The sequence below is a fragment of the Pseudorasbora parva genome, chromosome 1 (genome assembly GCF_024679245.1).
Source record: "Pseudorasbora parva isolate DD20220531a chromosome 1, ASM2467924v1, whole genome shotgun sequence".
Taxonomy (NCBI): Eukaryota; Metazoa; Chordata; class Actinopteri; order Cypriniformes; family Gobionidae; genus Pseudorasbora; species Pseudorasbora parva.
In genome coordinates, this window is record NC_090172.1 from 28,939,227 (window position 1) to 28,956,873 (window position 17,647).

The window sequence follows — 17,647 nt, forward strand, 5'->3', positions numbered from 1 at the left end:
GGACGTTTCGAAACAGCCCCACATACTGGAGTTTTTTTTTTAAAAGTGCTTATAACTTTGGGTGTGGTTGACTTATTTTCATGAGACGACATCTTCGTAGACTCCTGAGTCATTGCCGAGTCCAACGATACCACACTTGCCAGGTTTCAGCGTATGGTTTGTGCACCATTGTAATTTAACACTTAAAAAAAATTAGCTGAAATCTTAAGGGGGTCGCACACCGGATGCGGAGCTCGGCGGCGCGCTACGTCTTTAAAATTCGAACACATTGTTTTCAATGAGTGTACGCACACCGGTGGCGGCATTCGGCGCCTGTCCGCGGTGACTCAGGAAGTTGTTCTAAATCCTGTCGCGCTACGGAGCGCCATTTCAAGGCTTTATATTAAAAGTATATTATCGTTAAGGTATACTGATTTCAACCTTTGCTACAAGACACATTTGTTTTACATTCTGAGTTCAACAGCTTGAATAAAGTCTAAACATATTTTGGGGAAATGTATAATAAACGTAGCCTTTTAAAATGTGCGCGTCCGGTGTGCGATACCTGAGACGCTGCGCGGCTTTTTGCAATAGATTTTAATTGGCTGTGGGCTAAATAACAGTATGTTGAAATGGTGTGCCAAATAAAAACATTTATTACAATGATAAAATTGTACGCTCAGGTTTGCCGATGTGCGTTTTATTTAGGCTATTTATTTTTGTCCCTGTGGGCTAACCGGAGACGTAGTCCACTGCTGATATATTCTGGGGATATAAAATAGCTCATGCTTTGGTGTGGTAGGCAGTTTTTTTGCATTCAGTTTTATTTCCTGTTCAGGTACAGGCTCTTTTATTGTATATGACAGTGTAAACAGCTCAAAAAGTGTTATTTAAAGGTTTACTGTAGGCCATGTTCAAATGCATTAGGCTACGATTGCAAGAAGGATCTACTGTCAAAAATTGTGAGTTCAGTTTTTGAAAACAAATTGTTACTCTACTTTAATATTTTTACTCTACAGTTGTTTAGTTGTGTTAAATTAAATTAATTTAAATGTATTCATTTAAATTCATATTTAATTTGATTAAATATTAAATGAAATTTACATTGTTAATTAGTTACAATATTTATATAATAGCAAACTTTTATGTCAAATTGAAATAAAAGAAAATCTACTTTTCTCAGTTTTATTCATAGTGAAAATATGAAATGTGCCATAGTTTAGTGGAAGATTGCTGCCATCTACTGGAAAACAAACACTTTTACTAGTGCTAGTGAATAGTTTGTGCATGAATGCTAGATGTTATTATGTCTTGCTATTTGTGTTTAGGCTGTCTTTGGTTCTATTCACTATCATCAGCCTTTTTTTTTATAATATCATGAACATAATGATGGGCTTGAAATGGGCTGTAATGCAAGGTTTGTTTTCAATTCAATGCTGGGAGTGATTGCAGTAATTGTATAACATTTATGGTCTACTTGTATTTGGTTATGGAGTAACTAATATATCTTAATTGCTGAAAGTATATTATGTGCATATTATGTATTATGGTGTAGAGCATCATATTTGTCACTGTGGGCAACGGTGGAGCGTACATTGGCGGTGGGCTGTCAGTTCATTGTCTTCATCCTGGGTGCCATGATGGTCTATGAGGACACTGAAGTATCGCAAACCCAGTATACGTCATTGGCACAATGCTCTGAAGGAGACTGATCATTTTTAAGCCATTGTTTTTCACAGTATTCACCTCTTTAGACTCCTGAATTCTTGCCGAGTCAAATAATACCAAACATGCCTGGTTTCACCTTATGGTTTTTGAAAAGGTGTATTTTAGCACCTAAAAAACCTTTGCGAATGTCTTCGAAACATTTTTTCAAATTATAGACAATAATGACCAAAAGCCAACATTTTGGAAGGAAGTGGCAAAAAAATACTATCCATGCAGCCCATGCTCTCATAAATATAAGTGTCTATAACTTTAAAACAAAATGAGATATTTACAACAAATTTGACACTATATATATAGAGGTATAGAGGTATGTGTAAAGATTGTGTGTAATTCCATCTGGTGTTAGAGTTTTTATGACATTGTGCTATGATTGATTAAATGTTCCTGTTGGAAGAGTAGAGTAGTGTATTGTGTTAGTGTATTATTGTATTTTTTATTTATTATTATTGTATATTTGAAAATTAGTGTTGGAGTTTAGTTTACAATGTGTGATTTTGAGCATGAAATTAACAGTTTTGACAGTTGCGTGTTCTAGGTGTGTTGTTGCGTTAAGAGCTTAGGAAAATTGTTAAACGTATTGAAAAAATTGTCATAGCGATTGTAAAAAAAACTGTAATTACAGTTTACTGTTGCCCAAAGGTGGCACTATAACTGACTAAATATTGGCATGTAGACCACCATCGGTGCTCTAATTACAGTTTTTTACAATCGCTTTGACAATTTTTTCAATACTTTTAACAAATTTCCTAAACTCTTAACAAAGTTAGCACAACATCTGTATGTGTAGTCTATACAATTAACACATTTATTGTTGCTTTGACACAAAATGCATATAATTAACACAAATTTAAAATGCTTGAACTTCTTTCACACATAAGCTCAACCATTTACCAATGCTTTAACACTGATTGTCAGAACAGATAACAGCATGTTCTAAACCTAACCTTATAGGCTAAAGTTAAAGTGAACAGCTGTTCATATTGTGAATTGAAATACAAATATATCCCTTGTATTTTATTCCATTAGTATAGAGAAACAGCTGATTTAATTTGTGCAAAAATATAAATCACAGCTGATTCCCGTATTGGAATTGGTTAGGTGTTGATGTTCTTTTATGCACATGGTATACAGTAAAATATGGCCTATTTGGGCTGATCTTGTGTGGGGGAAAAAAAACAATAAACAACACAAATAAAGTAAGAAAAATACCTGCATGAGGGAGAGGTATGTGTATAGAATTTGTGTAATTCCATCTGGTGTTGAGTTTTTATGACATTGTACTATGATTGACTAAATGTTCCTGTTGGAAGAGTTGAGTAGTGTATTTTGTTAGTGTATTATTGCATTTTGAAAATTAGTCTTGGTGTTTAGTTTACAATGTGTGATTTTGAGCATGAAATTAACAGTTTTGACAATTGTGTGTTGTAGTGCGTTAACGGCTGGCGCCCGTAGAGCAGCTCAAAGGGGGAAAACCCCGTGGAGGCTTGGGGGACCTCGCGAACAGCGAACAACAGAGGCTCAAGCCATCTATCCCAATTCTTGGCGTCTTCGTGAACGAACTTACGAATCATGGATTTTAACGTGCGATTAAAACGTTCCACCAGACCATCTGTTTGTGGGTGATAGACGGTGGTACGGATCACCTTAATGCCCAATAATTCGTACAGTTCGCGGATCGTCCGTGACATAAACGCCGTGCCTTGAACGGTGAGAATCTTTCGGGATTCCCACCCGGGAGATTAATGAAAACAGAGCGCTCGCCACACTTTTCGCCGAAATAGTGCGGAGAGGAACTGCTTCGGGATATCGCGTTGCGTAGTCCATGAGCACTAACGCAAAGCGATGTTCCCGTGCTGACCGTTCCAATGGCCCAATGAGGTCCATACCAATTCTTTCGAAGGGGGCCTGCATCAATGGAAGGGGGCACAACGGTGCTTTTGGGGTGGCCGGTGGGTTCACCAACTGACATTCACGACAAGATGCACACCACCGGCGTACATTCTCTTGAATGCCCAGCCAAAAGAATCGGGCCATGAGGCGGTTTAATGTGGCCGTTTTTCCTAAATGTCCCGCCATTGGATTAGAATGAGCCGTCTGGAAAAGCTTTTCCCGGCAGCTTTTTGGTACTAACAATTGCGTTGTATCTTGTTTTGACTGGGCGTCTCGGACCACCCGATACAAGCGGTTATTTATAACTGAGAAGTACGGATAGGAGAGCGGCTGTTCAGGGTGGACACGGTGGCCGTCGATGGAACGGACCTGATCAAACGTGTTTTTGAGCGTCTCGTCCTGGGATTGTTCCAAGGGAAAGTCATCGCGCTCTGAGAAGATGGGTGGTCCCATTGCGCTCTGTTCCCCCAGAACTGCCCCCGGCGGTCCCGAATCCACCTCGCCCGCCTGAGCAACCGCTATCCTACCACTTCCTTTCTTCCCCCAAGAGGCATACACACACAAGTGCCCTAATAATTTGTTAAACGCTGGCCAATTCTTCCCCAGAATTATTGGATGCCGGAGGTGCGGGTTAACTGCAACCTCAACACTATGCGTTTGTCCCCTAAATTGGATATCCACGGGCACCAACGGATAGTTCACCACTTCCCCGTGCACACACCTCACCTTAACCATGCGGCTGTTACCCAATGCCCTAGGTGGAATCAGACTTTGATGGATGAAGGTTTGGTTACACCCCGAATCCACCAAAGCCTGATAGGTACCCCCCTTAATACTCACAGGTATCTGGTACAGGCCAGCTTGATCGGGGGGCGGCTTGAGGCGCGTCGGGGACCCGGACCAGCATCCCCATGTCCATCCTAGGGCACCGATCAATGAAGTGTCCCGGGTCCCCACAGCGCCAACAAGCCGGCCCAGGCCTCCCCGCCGCCCTAGTGGCTGGAAGTGGGTCCAGCAGTTGGCGTGGAGAGAGGGACGGGGATAACGATCCAGGAAACGGATCCAGGTCTCCTCCTCCCCGGGTCGCCGCCCTGGGGGTTGCCAATGCCTCGGCCGCGCCCCCCGTTCTCAACCTCGGCGCTGGCCGGGGCGGCACCCCAGCTCTGGACCTGGGAGCGGGGACAGGTTTAGAGAGAGAAGGGGCAGGGGAAGTAGGAGAGAGAGAGAGAAGCCGCTGGCAAGGGCTCGCCAACCCCGTGACATGCCACCATCTGGTCCTCCGCCAACTGGATGGCCTGGTCCAGCGACGCCGGGCGGTGGCACTGGACCCACTGCGCGGTCTTCCTCGGAAGCCACGCGACGAACTGCTCCGGCACCACATGATCAATGATTCCCTCGGCGCCGCATTCGCCGGCCATCAGCCACTTGCGGCGCGAGTCCCAGAGCGGGTGCGCGAAGATGAAGGGCCGGCCGGACTCTTCAAGCGCCAGGGTCCAGAACCGCTGGCGATGCTGTTCCGGTGTCCAGCCGACCCGCTGCAGGATGCCGCGCTTGAGGTCGTCTTAGACCAGGAGGTTCTTGACTGGCAGTTGGTGGGCGGCTACCTGCACTTCTCCAGATAGTAGGGGCAGGAGCCGCATTGGCCAGTCATCCTTGGGCCAGTCCCGAGCGGCGGCGGACCTCTCGAAGAGGTCGATGAATGCCTCCGGGTCGTCCATCGGTCCCATCTTCGAGAGCGCGATGGTGGCGGTTGAGTCGCTGGCGGGTCTGGGACTGGCCTGAACCTCCCGGTCCATCAAGCTCCGGAACAGCTCGCGGTCCTCATGCTGGGCCTGGAGGAGCGCCTCTAACCTCTCTTGCTGCTCCTCCCTGATGGCCCGCAGATCCTGATGGGTTTCTTGGTGGAGGCCCGCGAGCGATTGCACAAGGTCCGCAAGTGGGTGGCGTAACAGAGTTTCCATGGCGCCGTGCACCCTTCTTCCTCCCGGGTTTCGGCACCAGTGTGGTTAAGTTCGTGGGTGGAAGGAAGAAGGCGGGGTCGGTATGACTGGGACTAGTGAAACTTTATTTCTGAAACACAACGTGTAAACACAAACACGCACGAGGGCGTAAAACTCAGTGTCTCCAATTCAATCTCTCAACTCTTTGCTATCGTCTCAGGCTCAGGGGTGTGTGACTAGTCCCAGTCCAAGCTCTCTCTCTCTCTCGTCTCTCCCGGCCGTGGCTTTTAAGCCGTCTCTCCACGCCAATTACTGCAATGAGACACAGGTGTTATTCATTTGCACTTGACCCACTTACGCCCTGCTCGGCTCCGCACTCTCTCTCCCTCTGCCGACCCTGCAAAACCACGCCTCCCCCGCCACAATAATTATGCTGAAAATACAGCCCCCCTCGCGTTCGTGATGGAGAACATTTGTTTGCAAAACCATGATAACGCTCACGTAACGAATTAGTCAACACAGGACTCTTAAAGAGCAAACAAAGAAATTGCTACGTAGCTCCGTTTGATATGCGAATAAGAAGGCAAATCAAATGATTTCCTTTTAGTACCTTCTCATGATGAATAGATACGGCGACCGCACAAATATAGTGATTATAGCATGGAAAAAACAACATGATACTTACCCTGAATGCAAAGCAGCGTGCAGAAGAAGGAGCAGCAAAGAGCTAGCAACAGCAGTTTAGGAACAAACTGAATCTGTTTGAAGATGTGCGCTGTTTATATCATAGCCATAAGCAGCGAGGGAAGTTTGAACAGCTGATGCAAATCAGCTGATGCATCTCAGCTGAGCAGAACCAGCTGATGAGACCAAATAGCGTTAGCAGCATCTTGACTACCTAGCCTGCCAGAACTGACGCTTACGCTCAATTTCTATTTTGTCTCAGCTTATGTTAATAGGTCTTCAATGGTTCATAAAAAATGTAAGTATTTGGCATGAAAGATGAGGGGGAAAATGGCCCTTTATAAAGGTAAATATACCAAGGAAATCAATTTAAGGGGGCATATTTTACAAATATACTAATAGAACTAATGAGAATATTGCTTTAGAGTAAATTACATTTACACCACACAACAAAGAAAAAAAAAGTACTTTATTTCAGATATTTAACATTTTACTCCAAATGTATATATTTGGGATCAGTAAGATTTTATAAGAAATAATCGGCTGATATGGTGTTCAATAAACATTATTATTGAACGGTCGAATTTTCTTTGCTGTTTAATATTTTTGTGGAAGCCATCATACATTTTTTCAGGACTCTGATAAGTAGAAAATGTAAAAGAACAGTATGTTTATACTGTCCCTTGAGAAAATATGCTTTCCAAGTTGCCATGACCTCTTTGGGCTTGCATACACTGTCAGATTTGAGTCTTCTAATAGGTGTTATTTCAACTGAGCTATAATTGACCATGCCACTTGTCTTTGATCATGCCACCGATCTGTGATCTCACCCCATGTTATCATGTCAAGGTTTGTTATGGTGGGTGGCTGTTTGTTTATCATTGTAACATCGTGACTCAGCTGAAAGACTGAGACTCTAAAACACTTGACCAGTGTTCACCAGACACAAAGGAACAGCATAGAAGTGTCCACTTAGGCTACTGGGCTTGCCTTGATGGAAGAGCATGACTGTGGAGGAAGTACAGACTTAGAATTGCTATTTTAAACTCTCTTCTGCCCACTCAGTTTTCTCAGATGGTTTACTTACTTTTGCTTTTTCCTTGTTGTTGACCTGTGAGAATTCTGAGTAGGCTTTTTTTTTGGTGGTAAATACACAGTGTGATGGGGTGCATGGCAAAGTGGTTTTAAGATTTAAGGATATTATGTCATTTACTGCTCCAACTTGGGAGATACATGCAGAGAACTACAGTATGTTGCTTAAAAGGTCACACAGGTTTGCTTGAGCCACGAATCCCATAAAAGCAAAACTGCAGACCTTTACTAAAACCAAACTTAAAGGGATTGTTTACCCAAAAATGAAAATTCATCATTTACTCACCCTCAAGTTGTTCTAAACCTGTATGAATTTCTTTGTTCTGCTAAACACAAAATAAGATATTAGGAAGAATATGTGAAACCAAGCAGAGAGAGCAACCATTGTCTACCATAGTTTTTTTTTCCCCTAACATGGTACTACAAACATACCCCATAATGACAACGTGAAAGAAGTTTCTTTGGAATCTTTGCAACGGTATTAAAATAAAAATACAATAAAATCAGATGTGCATAAGTATTCAGAGACTTTGCCATGACACTCAAAATTGAGCTCAAGTGCATCATGCTTGTACTGATCATCCTTGAGATGTTTCTACAACTTGACTGGAGTCCACCTGTGGTAAATTCAGTTAATTTAACATGATTTGGAAAGGCACACACCTGTCTATATAAGGTCCCACAGTTAACAGTGCACATCAAGGCACAGATCTGGGGAATGGTATAGAAAAATATCTTCAACATTGATAGTCCCAATGAGCATAATGGCCTCCATCATCCGTAAATGGAAGAAGTGGAACCACCAGAGCTGGCCACCCAAACAGGGGAGGTGACCAAGAATCTGATGGTCACCCTGACAGAGCTCCGGCGTTTTTCTGTGTAGAGAGGAGAACCTTCCAGAAGAACAACCATCTATGCAGCACTCCACCAATCAGGCCTGTATGGTAAAGTGGCAAGATGGCACATGAAAGCCCATCTGGAGTTTGCCAAAAGGCACCTGAAGGACTCTCAGACCATGAGAAACAAAATTATCTCGTCTGATGAAAGAAATATTGAACTATTTGGCCTGAATGGCAAGCAACATGTCTGGATGAAACCAGGCACTGGTTCATCACCTGGCCAATACCATCACTACAGTGAAGCATGGTGGTGGCAGCACCATGCTGTGGGGATGTTTTTCAGCGGCAAAAACTGGGAGACTAGTCAGGATCGAGAAAAAGATGAATGCAGTATTGTACAGAGACATCCTTGATGAAAACCTGCTCCAGAGCACTCTGGACCTCAGACTGAGGCAAAGGTTTATCTTCCAACAGGACGATGACCATAAGCACACAGCCAAGATAACAAAGGTGTGGCTATGGGACAACTCTGTGAATGTCCTTAAGGTGGTCCAGCCAGAGCCCAGACTAGAGCACGACTGAAAATCTCTGGACAGATCTGAAAATGGCTGCGTACCGAGGTCCTTCAAAGAAGAATGGTAGAAACGCTTCAAAAATTGGCAAATTTGTAGCATCATACACAAAAAGACTTGAGGCTTAAATGCCTTTTTTTCTTTCTTTTTTTTATATATACATTTGCAAATGTTTCAAACACATTTCTTTCATGTTGTCATTATTTTGAATTTAATCAATTTTAGAATAAGGCTGTAACATAACCAAATATGAAAAAAGTGAAGTGATGTGAATACTTTCTGGATGCAATGTGTATATCAGCATCATTCCTCAGATTTTATAAATAGTCAAAGCACATCTAGGTGAAGTTCACCAGTCAACTTTAGGACACTTAAACAGACCCTTTAATAACACACATCCAAGATTAAAGATCCAAGACATCTTTTTGAAACACAAACTTATAATGTGCATTCTTGAACTAAATCAATAAGGAGTCACAGAGGATGCCAGCAGTGTAAAGGAGATGGTTTCAGGCAGACAACACTTCATTACTATATAAAGGATCAAAACACTTAAAACACAAAGCATAAGACAAAGTATGAAGCAAACACATATTTACCAAGATTACAAATAAAAAAATCTGCAATAATTTACAGTCAATCAGTAACTATCATTAACATTTGTAATGAGGGAATATTAAAGCAGAGGGGTCTTGTAGTTGTTTATTTTGTTAATGTACATTGTACATTATTATTGTACATTGTCCCACTTATTGCATGACCACTTAGCAAATAATTGAATACAAGAAACTATTGATTTGAGGTGCAATTATTTTAGCTTTAGCTTACTTTTATTAGACAGACAGAATGGGCATAGCTAACAGTCAGTTATAGTGTATAGACAACTAGCATTATTCATTAACTGTATATGACTACTGAATGCTACTATCTTTGTTGAATGAATATATAAATGCCTTTAAAAATACTCGCCACAAACTTTTGAGCTACTGGTCAGTTACAGAGTTGCCATGGACAACTGTCATTTTTCATAAATATGATACTGATGAATTTCACTGTTGATCAGTAGCTTTTCTAGGAATGAATTTTGTATTGTTCTTTTTATAAGGGAACATTATAAATGTTGTCTATTTGCCATGCCATAATGGGGAGTGTTATAGGTCCAATTTTTCACACTGGCTCAGGAGATCTCTTCCTTTATCAGGAAACAAATGACAGTAAACCAACCTGTCTAATATGAAATAAAGAGTGACAAAGATTAGTTCAGTGCAATTAAGGCAGTCCTTCTGCTTATTTATTCACAAGTAAATCATCTGTGCTCTGGGTGCAACCGGTTCCTGCACATGCTCAAACTCATGCTGTTGCCACTTCAAAAACACAACATTAAGAGGAGTGGGGATGAATAAATAGGAGTCATCAGATAAAAGGAAAAATTTATGTAATGTGGTGCATGGTTGTTCTCTTGTGAAGAGAATTTAAGACCTGAAGATTTCCCGATTCTGTTAATACAGTGCGCTGCAGGTCTGCTTTTTTTAAGTGGCTGCGGCCTGCTCAGCATGGTAATATTCATTATGGCAGGCTGGATTAAAGGTGAATGCACAAATAAGATGAAACGTACTTTCTCTTTTCACCTCTAATTCCCCCCCAGGTTGGCCTGTCCTGACCATTATCTTCTGCCTTATTTATATTTCCAATCTTTAAATCTCTTTCTCTCGGTCCTCTCTCAGTGTTTACATGAATTCTGGTAGTATGTATCCCTCACGTTGACTCTTTCTCTATCAGTTTTATGACCTAGGTTCACCGGCTGACTCCTCTGGCAGTGCTCCTGGATGTTTGATGACAGACAGTAGCTGTGTGAACATGGGCTTTCCCTCCTGCGGGACCCGGGGCCGCTGCCACGGCGAGTGGGGTTCCTTCAGCTGTCAGTGCACACCTGGCTACAGTGGGCATCAGTGTGAAAAGGGTAATTACTCAGTAGTTGTTCCAAAGTTTTCAAGCCATGTCTGTTTCACAAGTGGGAGGGAGGTGAGAGAGACTAAGGCAGATAAGTCATTGCTAAAGAGGATGACTGAGTGGATGTGGAAACAGACATGTGTGTGTGTGTGTGTGTGTGTGTGTGTGTGTGTGTGTGTGTGTGTGTGTGTGTGTGTGTGTGTGTGTGTGTGTGTGTGTGTGTGTGTGTGAGAGAGAGAGAGAGAGAGAGAGAGAGAGAGAGAGAGAGAGAGAGAGAGAGAGAGAGAGAGAGAGAGAGAGAGAGAGAGAGAGAGAGAGAGAGATTTTCACTGGGGCAGTGGTGAATATCTTTGAATTGCTCTGTGTAGGAGGGATAGTGTTAGCACCCAGGAAGGATTTTCACACACACCAAATCTTGGCACAAATTGCATTCAGAAGTGTTATGAATTTGTAGAGCTTCTTTATGTAATGCAACTAGAACATCCTGCGATATTATCATTTTTCACTGTTTATGCATCCGTTTTTAAGGACTGCATTTGAAGAGCACATTTGTGTTTCACAGAGGTCCCTGAGTATTCTTTTGATGGAAGGAGTCACATACACTTTCAGCTGGCCTTCACGCTCCCGGCCAGACACACACAGATTCAGGTCCTGGTCCGGACACGCAAACACAGCAGTTCTATCCTTAGTCTGCTGTCCAAAGAACAGAATGAATATCTCAAACTGGAGGTTAGTGCTTTTGAAAGCATCTCTCTTTTCCTCTCACATTCCCTTCACTTTCCTTGAATATGGCTGATGCATTATCATGGTTTTCTTTCTGCTGAAGATTATCATGTTCATTTTCAACCATTAAAATTAATTAATAGGTACCATAAACTAGGAATAGAATTATGTAAAAAAAAAAAATAATAATAATAATTTCTACACACACTACCATTCAAATGTCTCTTTTGGTCACCAAGGCTGCATCAAAATTACTGTAAGATACAGTAAAAATACAGTAAAATACTGTGAAATATTTAATTACATTTTAAAATAAAAGTTCTGTATTTTAATATATTTTTAAATGTAATATATTTCTGTGATGGAAAAGTATAAATGTCAGCATCATTAGTCTTCAGTGTCACATGATTTTTCAGAAATTATTATAATATGCTGATTTGATGCTCAATAAATATTTCTTATTATTAGTGTATTACAGTTGACAATGTTGTTGCTTAATTTAGTTTTTTCAGGATCCTTTGACCCCAAACCTTTGAATGGTAGTATAAAATACATTGAATAAGAAGGTGAAACTTTTGACTGGTAAATTAATGTAAACCTGAATTAATTTTGAACACTATTATATTTAGAAATGAACATTAACTTAGTGAACACACTGCCCACGCTGTTTTTAATGTCTCCTCTGTTTCCCCCCAAAATTTGTGCCCATGAAACGTCCTTAAAACAAATGAGCAGTGTTGACCGCCAGCATATAAACATTATTTGTTCTTGATGTATTCTGTAATAGCAGCCCATCTGCCAGACCCTGCGAACGTTGTTGCAACAGCGGTGCAATGTGTGAATTTGAATAGAGCAACGAGATTGTGTTTAATCATAGAAGCATTAGTATGCATCTCCCGATTCGGCTGATACACTTGCAAAATGCATGCCGTCTACCCTCTCACTCCAAGGCTGTCTCATTTTTTCATGTTTTCTTTTTTCTCTCAACACCTGCTTTAAGATGATGTGGTCGGATTGCTGATTGCTGCTTTGTTCTCTCCCTCCTTCTCCTTTCCCTCTTTTCTATATCTCTTTCTCTCTCATGTAAATCATGGGTGATTTATCTGCGGCATGAAATATGTGTGTCTGTGACTGTGAGACAGGCTAGAAGACATTTTATATCCCCTAAAGTGGCAGGCTACAGATTGCATTACCTGTTTATATTGAGATTCTTGTGAAGCTTCACAGTGGTGAAGGAACTGATTCTGCCTTTGTGCCATGTGCGAAAGATTAAAACTTAATCTCCTGCTGTGCTCCTCTCAATTACCTTAGCAATAATGCTAATTGATGTGATGTGCCAATATCCATTTAGTGTTGCCTGTTGTATCTGATTATGATGCATCATCTCACTGAGACATTTCCAGCAAGGTGTTCTTGTCATCAACGGATGAGGAGGAAATAATAGTTTGATCATCTAATTTCTTCTCAAGAGATTTGGCCATGGGTCCATTAGTGGCAGGATATTATAGTCTTTTCCTTGTTTTCCTTGTGTTCAAGGGATTCTGACTATTTTGACATATTCTGAATATTCTGACAGATGTATTAAGTTTGATTTTTATCTGATGATTTAAATCAAGACACTGGAAAACAAGCTTATAAGCAGCCTCAGGTGAATAGTAGTAAAATATGGATCTAAACTTTATAAACTCTAATACCTATCTATCTATCTATCTATCTATCTATCTATCTATCTATCTATCTATCTATCTATCTATCTATCTATCTATCTATCTATCTATCTATCTATCTATCTATCTATCTATCTATCTATCTATCTATCTATCTATCTATCTATCTATATATCTGTCTGTCTGTCTGTCTGTCTGTCTGTACTTATTTATTGTTTTGTTTCAGTTTATAATGAAGTTTATAATAATTACCTTCTGGTTTCCTATGATTTATGTCATACCATCTTCATTGTATTTGATTATTTGTGCCATACTGCTGCATAGGAAAAAACACTATTGTGTCCTTTTTGAAACTGAGCCAGCCAAGGATTTCTTCTTTGCTAATATAATAAAACACAAATTTCATCAATTTAATCCAGTCTTTAAACCAATTTCTGGAGGTTTGTCATTTTATAAATTCAATAACACCATCGACCTATCCTGTCTATTGTGACCAGACTTAAAAAAAAAAAAATCTATAAATTTTTTACATAATACACATTGATTGATTAATATATTTACAAATACCATACAAATATATCATATATGTAATCTCGAAATATTTGGAATTAAATTAGTTCATTTACATTACTTTTCCAGGTATGGAAATGCACACTTTGCAGAATACGATATATACCTCATGTATCTTGGTTTTCCAAGACTGCGGACCCTAGCTCTTCAATGACAAAGTACAATTTTGTACAGTGAAAAAGTACAGTGGTGAAAAAAAAAATTATTATAACACCTGACAATGTTGACCTTTTTTGCCTCCAAAACATGATTTAATTTCTTAATGTTCATGAAACATTCAGATGGTAGCTCTGACCATCAAATATCAGATGAAATGAGTCATACTGTTTTTACCCACTTTTAACTTTAATATTTGGTATGTCCACCTTTTGCAGTAATTACAGTCTCGGTATATTTCCTCTGAGAACTTAATGTTATCCCATGCCTACAATAGACCTGTCCAGTTTATTTTCCCACTCGCCCCAAATATGCTTCATGGGGTTGAGGTCCGGACTTCGAGGGGGCCAGTCCATCATTTTCAATATTCCAGAATATTCGTTCCATCACAGGTAGTTCCGGCAATAGTTTCTTGTCATTGTCCTTCTGGAAAATAAATCTAGGCCCAAAAAGGTAGCTTGCAGATGCCAAGTGTTCTAATAATATTGGCCACCACCTCATCTTGTTTTTTAGTAGTACATTGTAATACTTGCTTTGTATTATTTAAAATCTTGTGGTATTTCAGTCCCATAGAGACTATGTTTGAGAACCAAGATCAGACAACAACAATCACAAACTGTTGTTTTCCTGACATATCGGTTGGTTGTGAACTTATGAAATTATGCCTTATGACGTCCTATAAAGAAATTATGAAGATCCATCACTGTGTGTGGGCTTAAAACTTTCTCTTTTTTTACTCTAAATGAGCTCATATTTTGTATTTTATTTTTGAACTGCTGATTATTTTCTCATTCAATTTGAGTCTTTGTATTCCCTCCTTTGAGAAAATGCTTTAGTTCTGCTCCAACACCTGATGTCTCATCTCTTTGTAACGTACCACCAAAAAGGATTCATTTAATGATTTCCTAGATTTTGTCATGACATTGATTAATGATGTCTCCTAATATTTTTTTCACATAACAAAATATGAAAAGGTGGTTGGGGAACCCACATGTGCTTAATACTGCACTTAAGATCCAATCGTCCATGATCAAATGCTTCTAATTCTGAAACATGCAACTGGGCAGATGGCTTCACCTGCTGCTCCAGTAGATGATATTGGTTTCTGGATCATTGGGTGGGGATAAGGGGCGTGGAGGCACATCCATTGGGAAAAGTGTGAGCATTTCTACTGCTATTTTGTGGGGTAAATCTTAGGGCATGAGGACAAATCTCAGAATTTACAAGGACAGATTAAAGTTAATGTTTTTGTAAATTAGAACACCTTGAGTTTTTAATACATACCCAGCATAGACTCAGCCTTGAAATAGTCTAACAATCCTATTTGGGAATTTTCTTGTGAGCTCTACCGCAGGTGAAATTTCGTATGCTGTGAGAGAGGAGGAAGGTGAGAAGTTTACAGAGGTCAGCTGTGTTTGTGTATACCATTTAAAGTTTTTGTACAACTGTGTACAAATTTTGGAGAGCTTTACTGCCTTTTGCATCATTGATTAGTCCTGCTTTTTCCTTCACAACAAAGCCAGGATCTAAAATGTAGCTGGCAAATTATGCTCTCTGGGACACATGCAGAAAGTCTCTGAAATTAAAATGAAGGTTTGGGCTTTCTTCAGGAGATTGGCAAGCCGCTCTGTCTCACAAACAAATACATACCTCATTGTCGAACCTGGTGTTTCCCCTTTTCTCCCACCAGATATGGAACTATGACTAGCAAGCAGCTTGTAAAGTAAAACACCAGTTAAATTATTGTTATTAGTCTGTTAAAAATAAGACAAAAACATTACAGTGAAGAGCACAAAACTGTGGACTTCTATACTGTACTTTGATATTTACATGCCCTCATAAATAAAAAACCTGCCTTAGAAACATTTGATTTATAAGAAGCAATCGGTATAAAAAGAGCATAAAGCACACACACAAAGGGAAAGAGAAAGGAAAAGAAAGTCTCGCAGTGGACCTCTAGACAGGCAGAGAGGCAACACAAAAATATAGTGGCAACCCTCACTGACACCATATTGAATTTCTTGCTCCCATTGTATCCAATTAAAGGACTGATATGTTTAATTCTGTTAGTGCTCAGCTGTTTTATAAGACTCTGGCCCAGTCTGATGTCTTCAGTCCCCAAAGTGTCTTTTTCATCCCATACTGAGCCTCTCGTGCTTTTTTTCTCTTTACTTCACTACCACTATTTTCATAATTTCACAATTGTTCTTTGTTGCTGGCATTATATTTTCTCCAGATTAGTATATATTAATTTATTCACTGACAGCATTCTCTTTCTTTTTTCCTCCACTTTCTTAGATCTATCAGGGTCTGTTAAGTGTCTTCTACAACCTCGGTGATGGGGACTTCAACTTGACAATGCCCTCTTACCGTTTAGACAACGGAGAGTGGCATGACATTCACCTAGATCGGCACGACAACGAGTTGACCCTGCGCCTGGACGGCGGGGGAGGACGGCGAGAGATCACGGGATCGTCAGGTCGCAGTCGGGAGATTGTTATTGATCCTGCTGTGGTGATGCTGGGCAACTCATTCCCTTCAGGACATAACAAGAGCTTCCAAGGTGAGGTGCAGGCGTGTTCCTGAAGCTCAACTGGTACAGCACAATGCCCAAAAGTCAATGACATGGATATGATTCGCAAAGAATCATATCCCAATGTATGTAACAGTACAGAAAATAATGTAGCATTGACCCTTCCAAAGTTTTAGGGGTAGTACAATTTTTTTATATATATTTTTGAAAGAAGTCTCTTATATTCACCAATGCTATAATTATTTTGTGAAATATTATTACAATTTAAAATAGCTGTTTCTATTTTAATATATTTTAAAATGTAATTTATTACAATTTATCCAGTCTTCAGTGTCACATGATCCTTCAGAAATCCTTCTAATATCATGATTTCCTGCTTAAGAAACATTTCTTCTTATTATCAATGTTGAAAACAGTTATGCTACTTATTATTTTAATGCATGTTTCTACGTTACAATTAAGAGTAATCCGTTATCAGAGGTGACTGTTAAAGTAATATGGCAGAAATGTACAGTTCTAAGATAATAAAAATCATCCTGTTAGCTAACATGCATTAATTTAAATTATTATGCAAATTATTATTATGCAAGTTATTATGCAAAATTCCCTTTTGCATTGTTTTTGAACATATCATGTCCACAGTTTGTGTACAGAACCACCATATTTTTGTAAAAATCCATCCACAAAATCCGCTATTTTCCACATAAATCAGTATCTGATCCGCTCAGGAATGCATTCAGTTGGGATGTCAGTGGAACTGGCCCCGCCAACGACTAGCGATGGTATTGGCCCTATTAACTAAGCTCCTCCCCTGAGTGAACTGTACACAATTCGCCATGTTCGTCTCCCTCCAAGTACATTTAAAACCATTTAACTAAGAAATTGATTCTTACTAAAGATACTAAGTTATTATATATTCTAGATTATTAATTCCCTACCAGAGGTACCTCATGTGCCCTTGAAGGTAGGCCTACTTTAGAAGGCTCCGGGGGTACTGGGTAAAATTTAAATTGCTTATTTAAATTTGCAAAAGAGAAATTATGAGTCAAATAATGAAAACATCAAGGCTATCAGTAGATTCAAATAATTAATCACTCATTTGTTTTTTTACTGCAATATAACAACAGATGCAAAAAGGCCTCCAGACCTGTCATAATGACAAACAAACTCAAGTGTTGTATTACAGGGAGAAGATGTTTTTCACATGCATTGTCAGTTTTTTTTTTTTTTTTTTTTTTTGTAAAAGGGAATCCTTGTAACAACAGCCTATTTTCATAACATAACACATATGCCAAATTAAACCTGTTATAATACGAGCTCAAAG

General features: G+C 39.9%; 1 protein-coding gene across 1 annotated transcript in view; it reads left to right on the plus strand.

The window, feature by feature from the left end:
* The window catches only part of si:ch211-186j3.6 (neural-cadherin), a 309,028-nt gene that overhangs the window by 271,586 nt on the left and 19,795 nt on the right, over nt 1-17,647 (plus strand). Inside the window, exons 27-29 of the mRNA XM_067437563.1 lie at nt 10,504-10,684; nt 11,237-11,403; nt 16,089-16,353. Coding sequence (XP_067293664.1) covers nt 10,504-10,684; nt 11,237-11,403; nt 16,089-16,353 — 613 coding nt within the window. The remainder of the gene's footprint in view (nt 1-10,503; nt 10,685-11,236; nt 11,404-16,088; nt 16,354-17,647) is intronic.